We start from the raw sequence: 16,741 nt of genomic DNA, 5'->3' as shown, positions 1-16,741 counted from the left end.
CAACCCAAAGTGGGTGAGGTCATGCTGCCAGGACACGAGTGTTTGCCAGTCTGGGCTGATGCAACCAATCCAGTCGGTGGGGGAATCTTCAATCTTGTTCTTTGCCAATTTTAATTGCTGTTTTTTGGGCATTGGGCAGGTGAAAATCAAGGCAATATTTTGCCTGTTTGTTTATAAAAAGCAATTAAAGTTTTCCCTTAATGTAAACTTGGAAATTTGTTCAAAGAACATATTTACGTAACTCTAAACAAATGCTTAAATCATATAATTCGCTTTGTTTTTGAAAACATTGATCTTTTTATTAGACATGCTTAAAGATTATCAGCTCGCTTTAAAGTTAAACAATGTTTATTATTGAAATTGTATTGTATTTTACTTTTTTTTATTATTTTAATAAGAAAATACATGCTCTTTCAGGTTAATATAATATTATATATTTCTATCCTTTGCAATTCCTATTTATATGACCGAAACTGTAAAGGCATGCGGAGTGAAAAACATTGGCATGGTTGAGTTATCAGCACTTTGAGGTGTTTTTATTGGACACGCGATAAGACAACACAGCCAATCTATTGAATACTTAGTCAGAGCTACGAGAAGACCACATACTCCTCATACTGGCCGAGGATCCTGCGCTTGGGCCTCTGCAGCGCCTCGTGGCCCAAGGTCAGACAGGCTGGCTGATCCTTGTAGACGCCCTGCTCCTGGAGTACAGCGTGCGGAGCACATCGCCAGGGATCCTTGGTGGCCACCTGCCAGTCGAACAGCTGCTCGCGCAACTGCTTGAGGGTGCCGTTGTACTTGGCCTTCTCGGCCAGATTGAAACGCTCCAAGGGATCCGTCTTAATGTCGTACAGCTCCCATTCGGGTCGCTGGTAATACTGCAACAAAGAACGATACCATGGCAGAGTTTGCTTCCCGAGCGTGGCATTCAGTATTTGCTGGAAGGTGGGGGAGGTGTAGAAGTCCTGGTCGATGGGGAAGTCTGCCCAGTAGTTGATGTTATGGATAAGCTTGTAGCGCCTATTGCGCACCATTCTCATGGGATAGGCCATGGTCACCTCGTGGTAACTGTGACTGCCGAACACCGAATCGCTCTCCTTGATCGGTGGTTCCTCCCGCAGAACAGGAAGTATCGACCTGCCAACGATCTTGGTGTCATTCGGTCGGGGAATCTGAAGAGCATCCAGTACACTGGGGTATATATCCAGAAGACTAACCATGGCAGCAGTGGCTTCATGATGACGATCCTCCTTATTTGGAGAGCTAATGATCAGGGGCGATCGAATGCCGTGCTCGTAGAGATTGGTTCTGCCTCCGGGAAACGGTGGTCCATTGTCGGAGGTGTAGATAACGAGAGTCTGATCTGCCACGCCGGCTGCTTCTAGTTCCTTCAGCATCAGACCCACTCCCTGATCCAACCTCGAGATGGTCATGTACTGAGCAGCCAGCTCCTGACGCACTACATCCGTGTTGGGCAGCCAGGCGGGCACGTCCAGGTTACGCCAATCGTAGTAGATGGGCTTCCAGTCGGGAATGCTGCCCATACCCTCTTCTCCGCTGCCCCAACGCTCACAGAATTCTCCAAACTGCGGGGTGATGTGGCCACAACGATGGGGATCATGGAAGCCCACCATCAGGAAGAAGGGCTTCTTCTCGTCCTTGGCCTGCTTGAGGAACTGTCTGGCGTACTCCTTCATTCGGGTAATGTTTCTGCCAATCTGATTGATGGAATGCCGCTCCTCTGTTTGCTCGAAATCGAAGCGGAAATTGTTGGCGGCTCCAACATGTTTCTTGCCAATGATGCCGCTTAAGATCCGTCCGCCACTTTGATCCCGGATTAGATTGGGCAGCGATCCGGTCTCCGGAAGAACATTGAAGTTGTGCACGCCCTGATGGAGTCCATACATTCCGCTGGAGTGACCAGCCTGGCCGGTGAGCAACTGCGAGCGACTGGGACTGCAACTGCTCACCGAGGTGAAGGCGTTGTTGAACAGCAATCCGCGTTTTGCCAGTGCGTCCAGATTGGGTGTTTGGCAGAATTTGTTCAGATACGCGCCCGATTCGAAGCCGGCATCGTCAGCCAGGAGCAGCAGGACATTCCGCGGCCCAGCGGAGCAGCCTGCAATCAGCAAAAGTGCAACAATCCACTGCAGGAATTGCATGCTGACATAAATCCAGTGTCAAATCCAAATCAAATTTACTTGAGACCGAAGAACAAGGCGATTCTTCCGTCGACGTCAGCGTACTGAAGTCCGGCTCAAGAGAGCCGCATACTTTTAAGTGCCCACAAATCCTCTCATTTCTCCCTTCTCCGTTCAAGACGCATTCAATTCCATTCCCAGTTCCAGTTTTCATCTCACGATCACAACAAATGCTCAGCGGGAGCGCGCCTAGGTACATTCACTTTGCACGACTTTCTTTGGGAGCGGTTTGACTACAGTGAACACACCCTACAGAGTACTAAAGTGTCGTGGAGAGTGGACTGTAGTCATAAAATTAAAGAGTCATAAAAAATATCAGAGAGATACATATATATCTGAACTGAATAAAAAACAATATTTCAAAAATGAAAAGAAATTTTAAAAATTTAAAATGCTTTAAAAACACTTTACTCTTATAAAATCACCATTAAAACAAAGCCAATGAGCTATTATAAAGCATATATTTAACTAGTATATATTTAACTGTATTATATTGTTAAATTTTTTTTGTGCTGTGGTAAATTATACCCCGCCATATAATAATAACCAGTAATCTTTTGTGACAGACATGGAATTGGATTTAAACCACCAAGAGTTTGCATGACTCTGGCCATTGGGTGATCAACACGTTGTGCTTTCTGATTTTATCTTGCCTCATGGAGAAGATTAAAGCAGGGACAGTGTCGCCAATGGAACCACGTCAGGGTGCCAAGGCCAATCCCAAAGTGCAATGCTTGTATGATGAAAATTATACATATACAAACAAATGTTCGTTCTGCTTGTTTAGGCTTTTTTTGTGTCGAAATGCGCAATTTCTTCCAGCGACTAAAGTGGGTAAAGCAGCATTTATGTAAGTGGACAACCCCCAAAATGAATCATCGGCCGGCTAATTTTAGCCAGCCAGCAGCTACAGTTTAAGCCACCCCTTTTTGCCCTACATCGATGTAAAAATTTCGCCAAACATGCTTAGCAACATTATGAGTTTTCCAAAGTTACGGCAACATGTTGCCAAGAGACTTCCTCAGTCACTGGCAACAAGCCAACAATCGGAATCAGCTGGGCCAGACTAAAACAGCTGTTGCAACGTGTGGCAAGTGTTGCATCAGCCAATCTCAACCAGAGAGAGAGTTTCACTCGCGTGGAGAGAAAGAGTGCGAATCTGTATTGTTTGTTGTTGCTGCATGGCAGGCAGCCAAACCAGTTGCCCTACACCCTTTGGAACGGACATAGGTGACATATGTATCCATTAATACTTACATTCACATTAAAATCCTTTAAATGATCATATGAATATCATGAATAATATATAAGGCGCGAAAAAATACACAAAGTAATTAACTATAGTTATGTTGCGCGGCTTTTTATTAAAAACCAGTTTATTAACCCCTTGTGATATGAGCAAACAAAGTTGCCATAATATCTACGGTTGTAATAATAATAATAATATCTACGTTTGTAAATTATCTGTGTGCAGAGTAAGCTGTAATCTTTTGAGCTTCGCTTATCTATTGTAGCCAATTTTTGATAAGAGCATTGCCACAAAAATGCTATCTATGCCATTTTCAGATTGTCGCGAGCCAAATAATATGAATAATCCGTCTTCGTTTTGCACAGTGTCTATAAAAAGTTTATTCAAAATATACATTTTTTTATATTAACCTAACTGTTTTTTATGTAATATTTTTCCTCAAGTTGATAGCACATGCAAATTTTGTTCAGAACTTAAATAAGTTGATGCTAACACATTGTTTACACCTTTTGCAGCTGCTTTGAGCTGCTTTCAACCAGTTAAGGTTTGAAAGTAGAGTAGTATCTTGGAGGTAGAGGCCCCCACCTATCCGAGTGGCCCATCCTCCGCATCACAAAAACAAAGAGAGAAAGAGATCCGCGCGTGGAAATGTTTTGGGGGCACGGCCATAGAAAATAGACACAGCAGCTGAGCGAGCGCGTGAGTGTGAATATATATGTGAATATATGTGAATATGTGTGAATATTTGTGAATATATCTGAATATAGAGTGGGGGAAGGGTATATGGACGGAGCGGTGAAGCGGTGGATGAAACCGGCGACGACGTCAGCTAAATTATATCAACCCCGGCCAGCGGCTGCCGTCCAGTGCTCGCCGTCGAGTCAGTTAGTAACAATACTTCGTCGCGAACAGAACAACAATCCAGTGAGTCAAGGCAGAGGACAGAGCTTTTCGGTGTGCAAATCAGCGTGGAATTTGTGAAATTTTCGATACGTGTTCTAGAACCCCCATCTTAATGGCATCAAACGCTGAACCTCGTTACAAAGATATCTTATTCATAGAACAGTAATTTCTTTTCGTGTAAAAGCGTATCAGATAAACGCAACTTTGAGTGCAGAGTTCAGAGTGATTAACAGCCTGAAAAACATTTGCGAGAGACGCAATAAATTAGCGAAAATTAAACAAACAATTTATACATACTTCGTACACAGTATCTCAGATAACAGTTGTATCTAGATGCTATATAGATAAGCGCGTGTGAACACGAACACTTGACGAGTACATCAAGCATACCGTACCAAAAAAAAAAATAGAAAAACAATTCAAAGGTTTTTTGCCCCAATATTATGTTCGTTCTGCCTGCGGTTGGTGCAACAATAACAGCAACAGCAGTGTCGAGGAAAAGCGGAAAGTCCAACATCGCGTCGCCTAAGAACGTCATGCAACATTCGCCTGTCGTTGTCTTCATGTGTGTGCAACATTCGCAGCAGCAAGTTCCCATGCTCAACAACTTTATGTGTATGCGTATGCGCGGCTGGCATAATACCAAGTTTTATTGCAACAATTCAATCAATATCGAGACCTCAACGATCGGCACTGGTGGCACTACGGGCACTAAGAACCTACGACGATCCAAGTTGCTACGAAAGAAGCGGGACTTTAACCGCCGTCGCTGTAGCCGCCGCACTTCCTGCTGAAACCGATTCGAATTAGTCAAATAGTCAGCGGAGATAAGGAGCAACAAGGATCAAGTTCATATTTGTGCCGTCATCATTGGAACCTGCTCAACGTGGCAGCAACATGATGGAGGGTAAGCTACTACTGGCCACATCTCCCATTTTCCCAATGCCAGCAACATTTGTTGCCAGACTCTTGTTGCTGGCGGTGTCATTGACACTGGGTACACTTAACGTCGAGTATTTGTAGATAGATGAGGCCACCTACCTATAGGCCAATAGTAATTGTGCACCTTTGATAGGGCAAAACTAAACCTTGTTTTTTTTTCTGAGGTGTTTTTATTACATGCGAAACCGTGACGCTTTAAATAATGAATTTAAATGGGGTTTCTAAACCGGATTCTATGATTCCATACCACAAATCAGAATTAGTTAACACCGTTTTTGAATAATTGTCTTATATCTTATTCCATATTATTAGTTAAGTAACTAGTCTTAAATTTTGTATCTTTAGGAAGAATACTAAACAATTGATGATGGTGACATATTGAGTTACATACACTCATGCATATGTACATATGTATATGGTAGGGAAGATAAAAAAAACACTTTTGATTCACTCATTTAAAAGTGGGCAACCTTAGAAAATGAGCACACCAAAAATAGCATAGAAAAAAGCACATTTTTGGAAATGCCAGACAACTGCTTGTTGCAAAAAATCACTTCAAACTTAGTATGTATGTAGATCACGTTCCAGATAAAAGGGCCAGATAAGATTTCCAAATCGAACAAGGAAGGGGCTTTGTAGATCGATTGCTATTCATCTACACATACAAAACGCCCTACCTTTCCATTCCCATTCCTTGGGATCGAAAAATGCGCACTCATCGTGAAAAGACTGAACGAAACGCTACGTGTTGGCCATTTATTCTGGTAATTTGCCAACTGAGGCCGTCCATTGTTGATGGTCGTCTTCGATCTTCCAAGATCTCGTGCCAGTCGGGGCGCTGCGCAAGATTGTCGTTTGAAAGTCACGAATTTTGCACGCATATGTGGGCTGGCATTTAAGCCCCTCGGCTTTTGGGGGCTAAAATCATAGGACGTGGCCAAATAATCAAAATGGCCCCCCTCTTTATACTGTAGTTGTGTCTGCAGATCAGGCTCATTACAAATATCACATGATGACAGTTTTTGCCAACCGCTGAAGCTCATTTTGCGCTTTAGCGGTTTCTGTTTTTCAGCATGACTCATGGGTTTCTAAATTATCAGTTAAAGCTGTTATACATACAAACGTACGTACGTAGATGCTTTTCGATTCCGAGAATTTAACAGCTTTCATCTGAGCACACATTGAAAGAGAGCTTACTAATACCACGGCAAGAAAGCTCTTCTGTTTAAATGTGGGCGAATGAGCTTGACGAAAGAGAAAGAACGTGAACAAATTTCCCAAGTTCACACATCTCAACGATTTTTGTATTGTCGTGGGGTTCACAGTCTATTATTTGTAAAGGCCAAACAATCTAAGAAATGAATGAATATGTGCTGAAATCTAAAAGACATCCAACTAAATCAGTCCTTTGGGTTCAAGCATACATATATTATTATTGAATATAACCATGCATGCTCATGCCTCGTTCTTTCCAGTGTTTTTAACTTTGGTTAAACAACTTAAAGTTGTTGACCCAAAGAACATGGTTATAGCTTAAATAGATATTTTTTGTTATTTAAATATATTACTGATTGAAATTTAAATATGCAACATTGCCTATAAGCAAATGGAAGAATGTATTAATAACTGAAAATAAAGTCAATTTAAAAAAGTAGATACAGTAGTATTTTATATTGAGAAGTACCGAATGAAACGACTGCAATTAAATACTCAACCTATCTACTTATTTAATAAAAATTATTTTGTGATAGGTCAGTTGACAAGCATTTTAGTTTCTAAGATTTTATTGTCGTCCACCCAAGCAAACGATTATGACTCATGTTTATAATATATATCACTTATGAATACTTAGTCTCACTAAAGTGTACTTTGCAATGTTTGGTTTGCTAAAGTTCATATAAGAAAAACACCGGCCGGCTGTGACAAAGAGCCTCCAACTTGTAGCTCATATGTACATACATATGTATATGCCAGGGAAATTTTATAAAAGAGGCCATCTGGCGGCAACAGGGAAATTTAGCGCTCTCTCGCTTGCTCACAGCGAACGCTTATCTGAAATACACCGACACACACCGATAGGGAAAAGTATCTGGCTATGGCAAACTGGTTTGTGGGGGCTTTTTGAATTTCACAACGAATGAAATTCACAATTCCCAGCAAGTCCAACCGTTTCGTTTCTGTTTGCCACTAGCAGCAGTTCAAAACGTATTGAATACTCAAAGCAGTCGGTTGACTCAGAGATCGCACAGTGAAGTTAGTTCTACAGAAGAATACATATAGAATACATATAACCAAGGAAACCCAGTGCAAAGACTTGGCAATCGTTGTTGTTCATCGCGGAACAACAACAGTGTGGACATTTGTCGCTATCCCAGAAAGTAATCCTTTAGATCCGAGCAACGGCCGGACTTGAAACCATATACAAGTGGTGGTGCCAGGAACCACCCAACCTATTGCGTAGCAGAAAAGACAAGTGAATTCGCGGTCGGGTTTTCCAAAAAAACCAGACCACCACTCTTGAAGACACATTCACCGAATTGATGTAAGTAGTGTAAAGCAACCAGCATTCCATATGCTAAGTAATATAAGTACTACTACTATAGAGGGAGCTTTTGTTGTTTTTAACTCGCGCGTCGCCATATTGAATCACTTAAGTGCACTGCTGACGTCACTTGCGTCGAACAAACCACACGCATACAGATACAATCGAACTTTACACTGTTAGGGGATTTTTGTGGAAACATTTAATTATAGGGCGCTGAGTGTTGTTTGTGTGTGACATTTACAGAGGTGGTCAAAAGTATTTACACAACGAGCTTTTTTTTCAATTAGTTGACAATTGAAAAAAAAGCTCGTTGTGTAAATACTTTTGACCACCTCTGTATATTAGATTTCTATACATTAGTGTGTAATTAGCCAAAGCTCGCGTGTGTGCTTTTCGGGGAAATTTTCCACCGAGTTAATTGCTTTCTGGTGTTTTTTTTGCCGGCTGCACGATTTCTAGATATCTGTTCGCGATAATAGTAAAGCCACGCGAACGTGTGCCTCAATTATCTAAGTGACAAACTAGTGGCGAGCGGAGTGGGGGGTTGCCAACTGCTGATTAGACACCCCCTCCCTCACCCACCCGAAGCGCCCATTAGGTGTATAAAGACCTGTTGGCGATGTGGCCGCCATATTGTTGTTTTTGCCACTGCTGTTGTGAAATTCAGAAAGAGCTTTTCGCAGCAACAGCCGCCCCAAAAAAAAATGTGCCTGCTTCTATAAGCACCTTATCTGACACTTTTGAAAGGTACTCCTATCAAACAAGGAACTACTTATTTGATTGGGTATAAAATAAACTTATCTTGACTTGTAACTGAGGAGTACTTAGGGAAATATGAATCGCCCTTATCATAATGCTTGTGGGGCCTATAAGTAATTTGCGTTTTCCACTTCTTTGCTTACAGCTTAAGGGGAACTTGTGTCGACGACTCTTTTAGAGCTTGTTTAGAGGGACCCTAACAATTTCATTGTTTCTTTCTAACGGTCAATTAAAAGTGAGTATCCACATCCTTTCGTCTGCTATTATTAAGCCATGCCTCATGATTGCCCGACTTTCTTAGTCCTTGCACCAATAGTTTTGTAAGAATGTTTTATGAAAAAAGAAAAGAGACAAAAAACAAAAGAAAAAATATGAAAAAAGGAGTAAATCCATGCAAAAAAGGAGCAATTCCAATCAAAAAAGGAGCAATTCCAAACAAAAAAGGAGCAATTCCATTACAAAAAAGGAGTAATTCCAACAAAAAATAAAAGCAAACAAAAAAGGAGTAATCCATGTACAAAACAACCAACAAAAGGAAAAGATTTAAAAAATACACAGAAAGAAAATGGGAAAAAATATGGAAAAAAAAACATGCGAAAAAATGGAAACAAACTAACGAAATGGCTAAGAAAAGAACACCACTCACATTACCAACCACGTAACCACCCATCTCGACACACTAAGCATCTAACATCCGAGCTGTTGAAAGTCGGCAAACACGATGGTCCATGACAATCGATGGCCAGGCGTATCCTCGAGATCCCTGCGACACCGAGGCACACGACCACCACTTGTACATTTGCTAACCCACCCAAGCCAACCCAAGATATTTGGAGGCGCGTACTCCCCAAAAAGGATCGCGCTTCTGCCCGTCCTCGATCTGTGTAATAACAAAATCTTTTTTCTTTTGTCTATTTTCTTTCACATAAAAATCAAAACAAATTTTACGAACACTCTTAACTGCGCTTGCTCCACTCATCGCCAAATCCTGTCCGAATCGATAAAAATTATACGAATCCGTATAAATTTTGATATCCTGTCGATCCGAAACCGATTGAAAACGAACCGTACACCAAACCGTAAACTGCACCGATCGCATTGAATTCGATATTGTTGGACAACACAACAGCCACGTTCAAAATGGCATTCTCCGTCGAAGCCCATACCAGCCAAGCCAGGCCCAAGAGCGAATCAAACAACAGCATCCCAATCAACCAGACCCAGAGCAACACCAGCAACATCCTTAAGAGCAACCCAGACCATTGTGCTGCCGGCGAGACCAACCAACCACAACAACAGGGCAACGCCAACGAGGAAGGCTACCGAAAATCCCAGAGATATAATATTGATGATCCAGGAGCCAGCACGAGTACAGGCGGCACCCACATTCGAGGCGACAATCCGGGAGGACAACGCAACATACCAGGAAACAGCGGCTGGCGGGACATACTCGTGGCCCAACTGCTCCTGCTCTCAGAGGAGAACGAGGCCAACGGAGCCTACGAAGGATTCGCCTACGTCAACGGTCACCACAATACCGATCGTGATAGACAGCAAGCCAAATCCCAGAATTCTGCTGATCAGAGTGCCCACAAGCAACAGAAGCAGCAACAGCAACAACAGCACTCGCTGCGGGACAGAGCACAGAGCGCCTCGAACTCGCATCATCAGAATACCCTTTTTACCAGGGTCGGTACCAACGCGTCCGCCATCCAACCAGGCCGCGCCTGCAACGAGTTCTTTAGTAAATCCGATAGGTTCGGCGAGGAGGTGCCGTATCTCAACGTACCCCACGACTGGGACACCAACATCCCGATCGCAACCAGAAACGGTGGCAGGTTTACCGACTACGGCAATGGTGAACCAAACGGTCCCGGTTTTATCGAGCGCGCCTCAGACACAGACCCTGGCAGCCATGGCTGGTATCCAGCTGGCAGGTGCGGACGAGCCGCCATCCCGCCGGGATGTGAGTGGAGCAATGCCTACTGCCACAGTTGAAGAGATAGACGTTCCGGTGTTCATTGATGGTGAGTACTGTGTTTTGTGTGTGTGTTGCCTATGTACCCAGCACTCTCTCATTACTGTTGCTTTGCAAAAAAAAAAAAACAAAAAAGTACGAAAAAAGCGAACAAATGATTCACAATCAGTTGGAGAAAGAGTCAGATAGCAGGCATCGAGCTCGGGCCACGATCCCCAGGATCTGGCGCCCTCGCTCTGCCAAGGACGTCGAGGTACAGTCACCACGTAGCGGACGAAGGCGAAGATCACAGTGCAATGACCCATTAAAGAAACGAGTGAGAGATTGAGGGCGGTCTGGGGGCCAGGGCGCCTCCATTCCGCCCACGTTCTCGGTAAATGGCAACGTAATTATTCGTACGATCGATATTCTCAGGATATTCAATCTATGTACTTCCATTTATCGGTAACTTCTTTCCCCAAGTGTTTCCCATGCATTCTTCATTCCATTTAAGAGTTAGCCTTATTCTAGATCTTTTTTGGGCAACCAGAAAATACAATTTCTTGGGAATGCTAATTTTAAAAGAAGACTTTCGTGAACAGTTATTTCCCATCTCCGGAAATAATACACTTTCCTCCCCCTGAACTGTCACAATATATGTACATAAAGGAAATTCAAAGACTGTCCTTATTTCTGAAAAGGGTTTTCTTAATTGTTGTTCTTTTGACCTAGACCGAGAAAATGTGATTCTGTATTTCTAAAAAACGAGCATAAAATCCAGATGAAAACCCCCTGTAATCGGGTAACCCGGATGAAGTACGTGCTCTCGATATCTCTTACATAGACTAGACCAAAGACACTAGAATACCAAGATGAGAGACGTCGCTGGCTTGAGACTGTCTTTTTTAGACCAAAATTGATTGTACGCCCGGAGAGAAATTCACCAAAAAAAATGGCTGCATAGTGCAAACCCAATGTATGTGCATACATATGCATACTTTATCAAACCGTTATGTACCTTTTGTACAAATGTATTGCCATGTGTCGCACTTTCCTTTATGAGTAGAAAATATAATTATTTAGCGCTGGCAAAGCTTTACTCTTTTTGAAGAAGTAGAACAGTTAGAATCTCATCTTTTGTACCGAGAACACCCAACCATATTCAAAATATAGCGTCTTAAATTTTAAAAGAAACAAATGAAACAAAGCTTCTATTATATTCTCTTTACCTGGCCGATAAACTATATAAGCCGTGCCATTTCAAGCATGGAAATTATATAAATTTAAATATAAAGACATGCCCACATACATATACATACATACATACTTTTGAAATGTAAATTGTCAAAAGAGTTATGTATGTACCTCTTTCATACGTTTTTACTATTGTTGGTGTTAAAAAGGCATTTTATAAGAAGATACACATACCTTGTTTTTAAATGATAGAAGAAAATATGATAGTTTTCTTTTTTAAATTCCCGCGATGATTCACTTTTTCCTTTTCTTGTAACAATCTTTTATCAACAAAGAGTGATTTTACGCGCTTGAGGTGAATTTCCCAACTGATGGCGCAGTTAAGAATACATTTTGGGTGCCTAAGCTTCAGCACCCGAAGAATAAAAGCGATAAGCCAATGAATATGTATAGTACATTTGTATGTATCTTTCATTACGACGACCACTGATAAATAGTTCGCTAATATGTGTTTGGATGTTAATATGTATAGGTCATCATATTGAAATGTCCAATCAGAACAGAGTTAAAATCGTACCACCAATTATTTTCATACACGTATAATTGCTATCCGTATTGTATTAGTGACCGATGTTCGCTTTTAGCAAATGAATTGCGCAAATTATGAGGTCTGCATTTGATTTTGCTTCTGGATTATAAAAAATATCACCTTTTCAAGGCTATTATTCTAAAATTAATTAAAATCATAGTACAAACATTTAAGTACACACTTCGCATGATCAGTTACTCGTAGTGTACAATAAGTCAGTTTTTCCGCAATGAGGGTGTTAAATGTCTGCTAATACATTTGTACATATGTATGTACCTTTTTTTTTCCCATTTAAACGAAGAGGCTCGTCGGGGCTGTGACGTCAGAATCGAGAGAATGCAACAGCTGATTCATGAACCAATTTTCTGGCGCACGTTTTTCTAGTCGGCTAATGCAATATTTCACTCACTATTCTCTCGAAAACTAGTCAAAATGATACTACTTTTCAGAGTATTTTAAAGGTAAAGGGTAACAGAATGTTTAATTTAATTTCAAAACCCCATTCTTCTTTGTTTCACTGACCCTCTTGGGTTACTTCAATATTTATTGTGAAATTCAATAAGACTGACGAGCGAAAATTGAGAGAGCGAGAGAAATAGTTTGCGGCAAAGAAGAAGAAGACACCTGTTTGCTTGTGTTGGTGTGTGCCCTCTCGCTCTGCCTTCACTCAATTTTATATAAGCGACATAGGCACACATATAAACTCGACTGATCTCTCTTTCTCTCTGTGTGTGCGTTTGTTTTTTCGCAAAATGCATTGCGCATACGCACTGTTACAGGAATATTTGATCCATTTTGTTAGTTTCAAACTGGTGTTTCAGTGCCGTTTTTGTCTATTGTTCACTATAGTTTTTAGATAAAAAATAATTATTTCTTGCAACTTTGATGATTTTGTAAATAACTTAAGGTCGATTGGGTCTTTCCGGTAAACGCAGTTCTCATTGTTTAGACCCACTTCCATAAATGGCAATATTATATTCCCGAACCTTCCCCGCTCTGGTGAAATTCAAGGGGCAATTGTATTGGTGCAATCTGAATGGTTAGCTTAGTTACGGCCTATGTTGTTCAAAAATCTATGTAAAAAAAAACGCCGGCAGATGCAGAAAGAGACAAGAGAAGCAGAAAGAGCTCCCACCTTCAAAGAATCTGGTGGTATGAGCGAGACGGCTTGCTAACTTGTTGCGCCGACAGCTCTTTTCTGTCTGTGTTTGTGAAGCACATGTACAGGCCTGCTCGCTCTCATAGGTATACAATGCCTTGAGCCGCAATTCAGTTTGGAATCAATCGTTGCAGCGGTAAGAAGTGTTTTTGGTCCGCGGATAAATCTGTAACGATTTTTAAAATCTGAACCGCTTAAAAAACAGCAAAGGTGAATATTTGGTGAAACCTAAAATTAATAACAGTCTTTATGGTTTTCATTCAAAATGGGACTGCAATTAGTTTACACTTGTACGCGATCGCCCAATATTTAACCACTGTTTTTGTTTTCTTTTTGCATTTCTCATTTTTAGATTTACATGCCAGTTATTTTCTAAAAAATTATGTTTTTGTTCTTGAATGAAATAAGACTTTGTCTATGGCCAGCCCCTAACATGACAAACACACTAACTACGTCACACAGCGGTGTGACCGGTACTGAAAGAGAGCAAGAAAAATCATGTCCGATTTTCGTGTGGTTGTTGTCAGTCGTTCGTTGTCGCGCAATGCGTCACTGGTCTGCGCACCCGGGAGAGAGAGAGAGAGAGAGAGGGAGAGAAAGAGAGAAGGGAAAGAATCGAAACTAGACTGTTTCTTCGAATCAGAATAATTGGTGAAAAATGTAATAAATAATAATTTTATTTTATTTGGTTGTACGTAAAAATTTTTATTTTCTAACATTTTTTGGTTGTTAGTTTGCACAAATTAACAGATGAAATAGATTTTAATTTATCTTTGAGCACGTTTTGTTTTTCTCGTCTTATGTTTTATTTTCATTCTATCATTTCGATTTCGTTCCGTTCCTTTTCATTTCTTTTTGTCTTGGCTAATTTCACAACTCGACAATACAGGGTGTTCTATGTATGGGTCGCCTAGAATAAATTGAAATTGACACTTCTTTTTTTAAATATTTATATATTTTTAAATATTTTAAATATTTAAATATTTTTCGAATATTTTTTTGCAATTTATCAATGTGATGACGTACTCGCTGTATGTTTAATTCAGTTAGATAGTTGAGTCTTTAATAACTAAATATATATTAAATAACAATTATTTTTCGGATATTTTTTGCAATTTATCAATAAGCTGGTATCTCACCCTTTTCTCCAAAAAAAAAAATGTGTTCCTAAAACCAAAGACACTAGACACTCTTGCTAAAACTAAATTCAATTTATGCACACTCATTTAGCACGATCTGCCTCAATATTAATTGACTTGTACTAATAAATGTTTGTTTTTTTATCACAGAATACCTGCAAGACATAGAAGCAACGTCATCGACGTGCAGCAGCGAAAACGGAAAGGAGATTTTTACTGAGACGGATATTCTTGACTTTGATATAAACATGTTTGCCGAGGAGGATCTGATTGAGCTTGAGGGCAAGAAGACGGATCCCTTCAGTCCGGCAATGGACGGGATGAACAACGACAACCTAGACGACGACTTTCTACAATTGAATGACCTGCTTAACGAGGAGGAGACTTTCGACATGTCATCGATGTCCGGCGTAGGCATCGACATCAACCAGGAGCAGGAACTGGACTTCATCAACATATTCCACAACTCACAGCCGACGGCCATGCTCACCAGCTCAGAGGATCCGTATCTGGCCACTTACTCTCAGGCCACATCCACATCCAGCACCACCAAATTCATCACGGAGGAGCCCCTGATCGCCGACATGACCAGCTTCGACATCAGCTATACCAGCAGCCAGGAGCTCGGCTTCGGCCTTGTGGAGGACGTCAGCGGCAGTTTTGCCACCAGTTGCAGCGACGTCGCCGCGGCCATCCCAGCCCCCATCCACCACCCCATCATTACCAACCTCAAGCGTTCTGCTCCAGCCCCCGTGGTCGAGTCGCAGCCCACCAAGCGCAGCCGACTGATGCTCCAGATCAAACCCGAGCCAGCTCCAGCATTTAGTCCGACCACACCGGAGATTATCAACCAGCTCCTGAATGATGATCGGGTAAGTGTCTGTAAAAAGCAGTTTAAATGGTGTTCCGAAAAATTGTCAGCTCTTATAAAGTCCAAATATCTAGCACAGTCTAATTTACTTATTCTCTCCTATTTGCAGTTCGAGGCTCCCATCACAAGTACCAATACCAGCACCATCAACACCTCCATCAGCAGCAGCACACATGCAGACATCGTAGAGGATCTACGCAGTGCCGAAGAGGAGACTACCACCGACTTCTCGGCTCCGAACACACCACACAGCAACTACTCAGCCAGCTCCAGCTATGCGGCGTCCACCTGCCAGACCGGATATGGTGGCTTCCTCACTGCTCCAGCCTCGCCCGCCTATTCAACAGCCAGTACCTCCGCGTTCAGCCCTTCGCCAGCCGGCGGAATCAGCGGCAAGCGGAAGCGCGGTCGCCCTGCCAAGGATCATGCCGACGGTCCCGATCCCGTGCTCATGTCCAACATGAAAAGCGAGGAGGAGAGGAAGGCCTACCAGGACAGACTCAAGAACAACGAGGCTAGCCGCGTATCGCGCCGGAAGACGAAGGTGCGCGAGGAGGAGGAGAAGCGCGCCGAGGACGAGCTGTTGGCCGAGAATCTGCGACTGCGTGCCCAGGCCGACAAAGTGGCCTTCCAGGAACGGAAGTTCAAGAAGTACCTGATGGAGCGCCAGCGGATGAACAGCACTTACGTCAAGCAGGAGCAGGACTGAGATTCTCGTAGCCATAGAATAGAAATTGCGGAGCATAAACCTTAGTCATAGTACCGTACCTATCGTCGTCATCCAATTGTGTTTAGTTAGTTAAGTTGTCGTTGAAGAAGTCGAGAAGCAGAAATCAAATTTCCATCAGGACATCAGTTTCGCACGAAATGATGTAAAACATAAATCATTTAAGCCACTTATTAGGCATAGTGATGGCGCCCATTGTGCGCGAGGCGTGTTTAACTTTAATTTTACTTTTATTATGTCTGAGAAAACTAAAAATTTTTTGTACCCACGTATGTTTTTCGTTCTAAGCGTAATCACAAAAAAAAAAAAAAAAAAAAAAACAATCAACAAAAAGCACAACAAAAAAATGATTACGAGTTCGTATGTTTTAACCCCATTGATGAACAAAAAAAAGTTTAAAAAATGTCAACAAAAAAATATGCTATTGTTAAGAACAATTGAAATGTATATTTTACAGATATCAACTTATATAACCGTAATTGTTTGAATAAAAAGCATGTTTC

The 16,741-nt window shown here is 41.8% G+C and overlaps 2 protein-coding genes and 1 long non-coding RNA gene across 3 annotated transcripts; 2 read left to right on the top strand and 1 right to left on the bottom strand.

The window, feature by feature from the left end:
- Nucleotides 1–509: 509 nt before the first annotated feature.
- LOC117143123 (N-sulphoglucosamine sulphohydrolase) lies at nucleotides 510–2,259 on the bottom strand. Its single transcript, XM_033307612.1, has one exon. The coding sequence runs from the start codon at nucleotides 2,163–2,165 to the stop codon at nucleotides 591–593; it is 1,575 nt and encodes a 524-aa protein (XP_033163503.1). The 5' UTR covers nucleotides 2,166–2,259; the 3' UTR covers nucleotides 510–590.
- A 7,597-nt stretch (nucleotides 2,260–9,856) lies between these two features.
- LOC117142334 lies at nucleotides 9,857–16,561 on the top strand. The gene is made up of 3 exons (XM_033306250.1): nucleotides 9,857–10,629; nucleotides 14,791–15,512; nucleotides 15,621–16,561. Exons 1-3 carry the CDS (start codon nucleotides 9,951–9,953, stop codon nucleotides 16,218–16,220), a joined length of 2,001 nt encoding a protein of 666 aa, XP_033162141.1. The 5' UTR covers nucleotides 9,857–9,950; the 3' UTR covers nucleotides 16,221–16,561.
- Nucleotides 10,674–14,661, top strand: LOC117142337. Its single transcript, XR_004459553.1, has 2 exons — nucleotides 10,674–13,711; nucleotides 13,854–14,661. It is a non-coding gene; the product is annotated as an uncharacterized LOC117142337 (long non-coding RNA).
- Nucleotides 16,562–16,741: the final 180 nt, after the last annotated feature.

Source organism: Drosophila mauritiana, chromosome 3R (genome assembly GCF_004382145.1).
Source record: "Drosophila mauritiana strain mau12 chromosome 3R, ASM438214v1, whole genome shotgun sequence".
Taxonomy (NCBI): domain Eukaryota; kingdom Metazoa; phylum Arthropoda; class Insecta; order Diptera; family Drosophilidae; genus Drosophila; species Drosophila mauritiana.
Note: the sequence above shows the minus strand (reverse complement) of the source record. Positions and strands in the feature narration are given on the sequence as shown.